The sequence below is a fragment of the Mastomys coucha genome, unplaced genomic scaffold, assembly GCF_008632895.1.
Source record: "Mastomys coucha isolate ucsf_1 unplaced genomic scaffold, UCSF_Mcou_1 pScaffold12, whole genome shotgun sequence".
NCBI lineage: Eukaryota > Metazoa > Chordata > Mammalia > Rodentia > Muridae > Mastomys > Mastomys coucha.
In genome coordinates, this window is record NW_022196894.1 from 34,972,950 (window position 1) to 34,982,271 (window position 9,322).

General features: G+C 38.4%; 1 protein-coding gene across 3 annotated transcripts in view; it reads left to right on the top strand.

Annotated features, from left to right (window-relative positions):
* The window catches only part of Polq (DNA polymerase theta), a 92,692-nt gene extending 88,569 nt beyond the window's left edge, over window positions 1-4,123 (top strand). For all 3 annotated transcript variants that reach the window (XM_031363825.1, XM_031363828.1, XM_031363827.1), the window contains 3 exons: window positions 1,518-1,671; window positions 2,731-2,846; window positions 3,212-4,123. In XM_031363825.1, coding sequence (XP_031219685.1) covers window positions 1,518-1,671; window positions 2,731-2,846; window positions 3,212-3,325 — 384 coding nt within the window. In that variant the 3' untranslated portion in view covers window positions 3,326-4,123. The remainder of the gene's footprint in view (window positions 1-1,517; window positions 1,672-2,730; window positions 2,847-3,211) is intronic.
* The last annotated feature ends 5,199 nt before the right edge of the window (window positions 4,124-9,322 follow it).

Genomic DNA, 9,322 nt, shown 5'->3' on the forward strand with positions numbered 1-9,322 from the left:
TATATATATACACATATATATATGTACATATATGTGTGTGTATATGTATATGTGCATGCATAATGTTGGCTTTCTGCTGTAACCTGATGGTTTACCAGGTCTTCGTCTACCAGTTGGTTCCTGATCCCAGATATGTTTCCTCAAGATCTTGTGATCTTGTCAGTTTTCTACAAACTTCAGGTTGCTGCTTATGGGATCTGTTGATTACTCTAAGAGAAAGAATGACTTCCAATTCTAAGACTATTTTTCTTGGTTTCTCCCTTTTTAAAAATTGCCTAGATGATCATGTTGGTCTGTGGACATGGCTGTAGATATTGTCTTGATTGTGAATTGATATAGAAAGACCTTGTCCATTGAGGGTGTCACCAGTCTCTAGGCAGAGGAAGTCCTGAATTGAACTATATAAGACAGAAGAAAACGGGATGAAAGCAAGCAAATGAAGATCCATACATTTATTTCTTCTTTAATGTTGACTGTTCTTTGATTTCCTGCCTTGACTCACTCTCAATGATAAACTGTAGCTGGAATTATAATCCACATGAACTCATTCTTTAAATTGCTTTTAGTCAGGAAAATAAACTATGTATAATTGCTGAGAAATGCAGCAGTCAGTTATGCAGTCTGTGTATCACTACACAGAGATACATGGTTTCAAAGGAGCAGAGTAGGTGACACTCTGAAATTCAGTCACTCTTAAGAGTTCACAGTAGTTTTATCAACAGTTTATCTCTTCAGCAAATGTTGAACATACTTTAGAGCTGAGGTATAACTTCTTCAGAGGACTCTCCAATTACATTGACTACCTTCCTTAAACGATACTCTTGCCATTTTATGAGCCATTTTGAGGCCCCAGAACTAGTAATTATGAGCAGGTAGCATATTAAAGCAGGCTCCTTCTTTAACAGTTGACGATTAAGATGATCTGGTAGCAATTATTTCAGGGAAGCTTTAATTTAATACTTGGAGATATAGGATCTACATTTTCTCTGACAACTAATGATTACTTTCTGCCACCCATGAAAAATCTTGTCAGAGGGCTTTAGACCTGCTGGTTAAACTTGTGTGGTACCAAGGAGCCATTGATATGTAAAATGTCCAACCTGTGCCACATAGAATACTCCTATGTCTACTTAGGATTAGCAGTATTTTTAAGAATAAAATGACTTCCTTTAGAGTGAAGTTTGTAAACATACACCCTCAGTGCTGTAGCTGTTATATATAGTAAAATAAATTTGATCTACTGCATACATTCTAAGTTCAGACAGCTTAAGGATCTTAACTGAATGTTGAAAAATTTTAAAACAAAGCAATCCAACCTTATGCTTAGTCTAGTCTCATGTGGATGGCTCAGAAGGTAGGACGAAGATTGTTATTTGTAGGATGCTGCCTACCTGCTGATGTCCTGGGTCACATTTCAAACTTCTGGCTGCATATATCACCACTAATCTGTGGGTACTGAGGGCAGATTGAGACTATCTTGAGACCTATCATTAAGCACCTGTAATTGTCATTTATAGGCTGAACGTCAGGCCATCAACACAACAGTCCAAGGATCAGCTGCTGATATAGTCAAAACGGCCACAGTTAACATTCAGAAACAATTAGAGACCTTCCATTCAACCTTCAAATCCCACGGTCATCGGGAAAGCATGCTCCAGAATGACCGAACAGGTTTGTCTATCAGTTAGGTGTTTGGTAGACCTGACATGGTGAAAGTGATTGCATCTGAAAGGTGGGTGTGGGGAGGGTATATTTTATATTTGATTTCTAAGAATCCTCAAATATTTTGGTACCAGATGTCCTTATACTCTTAGGAATTACTAATGATACTGAAGAATTATTATTTATATCGATTATATATGCTATAGTTACCACATCGAAAGTTAAAGAATTTTTAGGCTTGGTTTAACATTTTAAGACAATAATAAAAATAAACCTTTCGAAAAAGGGGAGCTGAAGAGATGGGTCAAAGGTTAAGAGTGCATACTGCTCTTGCACAGAACTTGAATTCAGTTCCTAGCACCCACATCAAAAGGCTCACAATGGCTTGTAACTCCAGCTCCAAGGGAGCCAACACCTCTGACCTCCTTAGGCACCTGTACCCACATCATACACCCACACCTGTACACACATAAGCACACCATATTTTAACATAAGCAACATGTTTTTATGAATGCAAATCTTTTTGGAACAGAAGAAAATTAGTCCTGAGATACTTTATTTTGTATTTCTGTAAATCTGATGTCTGACTTATAAAAAGATGGATCTCTGTTCTGTGCCATTTTGTATCATTTTGTATTGTGTATCTGTTAATCTGTGAGAGGTGATCTAAAAGGCACACCCAGCAAAACCATCTGTAGTGCTGTTGTGAGCTTGTCTTTGCACATGAGGGATCCTCTGTGGCCCAATACATCGACTGTTCTTGTACTAGTGCTCAGGCCCCAGGCCTTTCAGGGTGAAAGATCCTTAGAGAAACAGGTTAGCAAAGTTTCAGAGTGAGCTCTTCATATCTTGTTTACTTCCTTCTTTCTGCAACACAGTTATTGGGGATTTGAGTTTGCCTGCTAGGCAGCAGCCAGTATTTTCTTGATAGTTTCAAGACCTGTGTGTTTTAAAATATTAGTTAAAATTTCAAGTTTCTCAAAATTCCTTCAGAACAAAACAAAACAAAATTTACTTCCCTCTAGCTTGATGACATGCTGCTCAGTTTTGCTCTTTTTCTTGGAGCAGGATTGTTACCAAAGAGAACACTGAGAGGAATGTTTTGTCCTGTGAGAGGAGGATTCTTCATCCTTCAGCTTCATGACGAGCTTTTATATGAAGTGGCAGAAGAAGATGTTGTTCAGGTATTTTTTCAGTGTATAGTCTATTATGTAGGCAGCAGATGGTGGGCGTCAGAATAACTGGTTCTCTGCCATGCATGATGTATTGGACCCTCTCTAGCACAGGGTGGCTGCATAAATATTGAATCCCTAAAGGGAGAAAAGCTAAGCATGCTCAATTTCATTCTTAGGGAAAGTAAGGAGATTCTTGATGAAGACTTGTTTGTTTGTGGCCTTGCCCTAAGGGTTTCTAAGTCTGAATGCCTGGCTCATTTCTGATTGTGTTTAAACAACACTGAATGTAGAGCACCAGTCTGGTTTTATCTTTCTCTGTGGGTGAGCTTCCTTTGATTAGAAGGAGTTTATTAACCTCTTTTCTTTATTTGTAGGTAGCTCAGATTGTCAAGAATGAAATGGAATGCGCTGTAAAACTTTCTGTGAAGTTGAAAGTGAAAGTGAAAATAGGTGCCAGCTGGGGAGAGCTGAAGGACTTTGATGTGTGATGGTGCAGTTAACCAGGTCCCCAGAGCAGCCTGGTACATAGTCACTTAGAAAGCAGCTCTCTAGTGGGTTTCTAATGTATACCTCGGTCCAGTCCCTGTAGTGTCACAAGGTTTTGAGATTTTTTAGTTATCCTCATTCTCAAAGAGTATCTATGAATTTGCCTTTTATAATTTATTGGAGTGTCAAACAGGCTCAGAATATATGCTTGAAAAATGCACTTAGCACTTTGGGTCCTCAACTGTGTAGAATGTGAAGGAGTGGAGCTGCTGCTTCAGGGCCATTTTTATTCCTGTCAAGGACTCCGGCACTCAGGCCTCTGCCACAGGCAGTGGTCAGTTCCAGTCATTAGAGTTATATAGTATGTGTGATCTTTTTGTACAGTAAAAACTTATGAAGTAGAATTTTAAAATCTCAAATAGAAATTCTTTTCGATAATAAGATGTATGAAAGGAATCTAGAAATAAGTTTTTATGAACTGTTACCGCTTGTTCTTTTCCTCAGTGTTCAACAAGGAAGGATGTAGAATACTCTTAAAATGAGCTGTTCCCCATAGGAAGTACCCGTCAGAGAAGACATTGATTGCACTTGAACCTAACACTGCCAGGCCAGGAAAATGCCCCTTCGCTAGCCCCTTAGTGCCTCTGTCTGTATTTATGGTATGGAGAAAAGTCTCATGCTAAAAACATTGTATTTCTTTACTTATAACTAATATCTTTTTGCTGTCAAATATATTTATGAGAAACTTATATTACTGTTTTTATTTTTTTTAAATCTATTTGGCCTAAGAGTATCAGAAACCTTTGTCTTTTATTTAGTTTTTTCATTTAAGAAATGTTTAGTTATCAGAGGATTTGTGTGTATATGTGTTAATCATGATGAAAAGAGATAATTTGCTTTATCAGATACAGTAGGATGGGAGGGACACGGGTGCAGAAGATGGCCCTAAACTCTCAGTTCTGACTACTCCATTCTTTTTTTTTTTTAAAGATTTATTTATTTATTTATTTTATGTATATGAGTACACTGTTGCTGTGTTCAGACACACCAGGAGAGGGCATTGGATTCCATTACAGATGGTTGTGACCTACCATGTGCTTGCTGGGAATTGAACTCAGGACCTCTGGAAGAGCAGTCAGTGCTCTTAACTGCTGAGCCATTTCTCCAGTCCAACTCCCCTATTCTTTAAGTGATGGATTTATAGGCATGAACTGCCACTCCCTGCTTCATTATTCCTTGGAGTATTATGTACACATATAGACATACATACACATGTTTATATATACATATACATATACGTATACATATATTCATCTATACTGTGTTTCTCAAGAAGAAAATCTGGGGCCGTGGTGGCACACGCCTTTAATCCCAGCACTTGGGAGGCAAAGGCAGGTGGATTTCTGAGTTCGAGGCCAGCCTGGTCTACAGAGTGAGTTCCAGGACAGCCAGGGCTACATAGAGAAACCCTGTCTCGAAAAAAAAAAAAAATCTGTACTGCTCTCATTTTCCTAGTAGGTTTGAAGCCTGGTGACTCTATCTGATTCTCCCTCCACAGACTCCTTAACATCCTCCCTCCCAGACCCGTGTTTCAAATTCTAGACTGGGACTAATGTGTATAGCCCACTGTGTCCACCTGACTTTATACCACCTAAGCCAGCCTTCAAACTCAACCTAGCCCACACTTCCTGTGCTATATCCCAGCCTGATATGTCCATATGGCTAGATCTCATTACTAAATACAAATGCGAGAGACCAAGGAAGTATTCCCGCCCCTAAATCTACCAATCTTATAAAAAATGGAAATTACCTAGAATTCAAGACATTTAAAGAAAAAACAACTCAGCAGCCTCAAAGAGAAAACTGCCTGACAGATATTCAAGAAAGCACAAACCAAAGTTTGATTAAAAAGGCAAGGATAATCTAGGATTTGAAAGCCAAGTTATACTCGGCAACCCGCAGAAGCTTCTCTAACATAACTTGTTTGGATACAAAACAAGTCTGCAAAAATTCAGTAGACTGGAACAAGTCATTGCACTCTATCTGGCCACAATACAATACAAATTAAAATCGACAGGAAACAAACCTCTGTAACCACACTAACTCATAAAGAGTTAACTTTGCTAAGTGATAACTGGGACAAAGAACAATGTCAATTTTTTAAAAAATCCTAGAGCTAAATGAAAATATAATGAAACCTCTTGACACATTAACTGCATTCTTGCAAGAGAAATTTATAGCTGTAAGTGCCTACATTAAAAACTCAGAAAGAGCACAAATGAATGTCTTAATAATGTAACTCTAAATTTGGAATTGTAGGAACAAGCCAAGGTGACTCAGTAGACAGCATGAAATTAAACAAAAATTAATGAACTGGAAATAAAGAAGACAATACAAAGAACTAACAAATCTAATATCAGATTCTTTGGGAAGAAAAAGAAGACTGACAGTCACTCTCCCCAACTAACTGAGAGAGAGAGCACCTAATGTAAACGAACAGAATCAAAAGTGGACAGGGAAATATCTCAACAGACACCAAATAATTCTTGAAACTCCTGTACTCCAACAAAGTGGAAAATCTAAAGGAAATGGACAAATTTCTAGATTCATTCAAATCACTAATATTAAACCAAGAACAGACCAACAACTTAAATAGATCTATAACAAAAAAGAAACTTAAAACAGCAATATAAAACCTTCTAGCTAAAACATATCCATGCCAAGTTTGATTCATAGCATAACTCTACCAGACTGTCAAAGAGCCTCAATAACCAACCCTTCTTAAATTATAAAGGGGGACATCCCCAAGTTCTTTCTATACAGCTAACATTGACACCAAAACCAGGCAAAGATAACAACAAGGAAAAAAGAAAACTACAGACCAATATCCTTGATAAATACAGAATCAAAATTTCTTAATAAATAAAATACTCACAAAGCAAATAGATTATCCACCATGAACAATTTGGCTTTATAAGTAGTTCAACACATAGAAGTCAATAAATGTAATTAATCACATAAATGGTCTTAAAAGACAGTCTTCGCAATAGATTCAGAGGAAGTTTTTGACAAAATCCAACATACCTTCATGACAAAAGGTCTAGAGAGAGTAGTACTAGAGGTGATATATCTCAACATAATAAATCTAAATATGGGGAACTCCCAGCCAATGTTATCCTAAAGAGAAAAACTTGAGGCAATTCATTGAAACCAGGAACAAGATAGGGCTTCCATTTATCCTTATTCCTTTTCAGTATTGTACCTGAAGCACTAGCTGGAACGATAAGAAGAGACTAAAGGGATACAAATGGAAGAGAGACATCCCCATTGTTAGATGACATGATATTACACTTCAGATATCTAAAAAATCTACCAGAAAGAAAACTTCTAGAAAAAGTCAACAGTTTCAGAAAGTGTCAAGATACAGAAACTTATAAAGATCAATAGCTTTTATATACAACAAGGACAAATGCACAGCAAAATACCATGGACAATGCTTGCATTCATAATAGCCTGTAAGAAAATAAAGTACCTAGGAATAAACCTAAGCCAGTGAAGGAGCTTACAATGAAAACTTAAACCCCTGGAGAAATAAAGACAACAGAAAATGGAAAGATCCCATGCTCATAGATTGGTAGAATTATTATTGTGAAAAAGAAGACTCTATCAGAATCATTTACAGATTGTGTACAATCTCAATCAAATTCCTCATCTCATTCATCACTGAAGTAGAAAAAAAAAAATCCTAAAATTCATATGGACCCACCAAAGAGCCTGAATAGCCAAAACAATCCTGAACAAATGTAACAACACTGGAGCCATTCCAGACCTCATTATATAGCAGAGCCACACTAATAAAATGGTACAGTCCTGACCAAGCCAGGCTTGTAAACCAATGGAACAAAATAGAAGACCCACACATGAGGATGGGCCCACCAACAGGTTTGGATGAAAGAGGGACTTGGGGCTCTACCCATCAGTATGGAAGTATTTGCTACTGATAAATTCAGGGAGAGGGAAGTCATTGCTCTCAGTTGTGTACCCAACTGATGATTGCCAGGTTCCAAAGGGTAAATCCAATCCAGTGCCAAGCAGATGGCCCTGACTAAATGTGTCACAAAATAAAATGAAAAGTCATGAATTGAAAAGGGACTAGTAAGGATGGGGGAAGGGCACATTGTAGTGATGAGAAGGAGGTAACGGTGTGGCAGAGTGACCACAAAACATTATATACATGTATGATATTGTCAAAGAGCAAATGAATCAAAGAAAAAAGTCCAACTCTAGAAGTATCATGATACCTGATTTCAAGACATACTGAAGAACTACAGTAACTAAGACAGTATGGTATTTACCTAAAAGCAGAAGCACAGGCCAAGGGAATAGAATAGGAAAACAAAAAACGAATCCATGTACCTACAGACAATTTTTGACAAAGGCACCAGAAACAATTCTGGGGGAAAGAGCCTCATTCTACACTCTGCCTGGCTAACTGGGTGTCTACAAACAGAATACTGAAACTTCACACCTATGGCTCAGTGAATAAAAATCAACTCCAAACAAATTCAAGATCTTAAGACCTATATGAGGAAAATGGGGAAAACTGCAGGATATTGGTAGAGGTCAGGATGGAAGCAGCAGTGTTCCTAAGCAAGAGTGGGAGAAAAGTCAGCAACACTGGTAACAGTTTTAAAGGTCTGAAGTGGGTAGGCCCCAATTCCACCACCACACTTTGCTCATCCCTACACTTGTACAGAAGTGCTTGTAAATGTCCAATGTTTCCTTGTTTATAGTGCTAAAGTCTAGAAAAATATCTCAATGCTTACTACTAATAAAATGATCAAATATAGCCAGGCAGTGGTGGCACACACCTTTAATCCCAGCACTTGGGGAGGCAGAGGCAGGTGGATTTCTGAGTTCGAGGCCAGCCTGGTCTACAGAGTGAGTTCCAGGACAGGCAGGGCTACACAGAGAAACCCTGTCTTGAAAAACCAAAAACCAACCAAACAAACAAACAAAACAAACAAACAAACAAAAAACCCCCTGTCAAATATAGTTTATTAACCTCACAATATAGTACAAACACATTAAAAAGAGTGACTCACGGTTTTCGGTAGGGGTACAGCCTCTGAGAGGCTTCCTAGTCTCCAGTACAAGGTTCTATCTACACTTGCACACAGATGAACTCAGCGTTTTTAAAAGAAAGTGCATTCATAACTGTAACTTCAGTTCCAGCAATATCCAATGTCCTCTCCCGCCCTTTGCAAATACAAGGCACACATGTAGTACACAGATGTACATACAGGACAGACATGAAATATCAATTTAAAAAATATTAGGCAGAAGATGGCAGGAGCAGGAGGATCAGAGTTTTCTGACTGGCCTGGGATATCTGAGACCTTGTCTCAAAACATGAAAGAGAACCAAAACAAACAAATCTCTCATGAAGTTAAGAAGAAAAAATGATGGTGGTGATAGAGGAAGGGAGGGAACTGGAGCAGATTTGATCAGAACATAGTGTATGCATATGTATGAAATTCTGAAATATAAAAAACCTAGTTATCCCCAAAAGTTGAGAAAATAGCACTGAGTACAAAAGGCAGGTGGGCAGGAAGGGAGGGAGGGAAAGAGAGAGGTAGACATCCATTCATGGGCAGATAACAAGACACAGGCACACAAACATGCCACAGCTCTGGATGGAAACGGCAAACCTGTAACATTTACTTCATCTAAACTGATGGTGCTGCAGTTAGAAACACGCATCCACAGATTACTTTCCTATTGCTGTGATAAAATACCATGACTGCCGCAAGTTCAGGAAGAGAGCATTTGGTTTTGATTCCTGTTTCCACAGTGACGAATCCATGAACATAGAGTAGCAGCATCCAGCTATCAACAGCCCTGATGGCAGGAGCAGGAAGCAGAGAGCTCACATCCTGGACCTTAAGCTGTACTACAGAGCAATTGTGATAAAAACTGCATGGTATTGGTACAGTGAC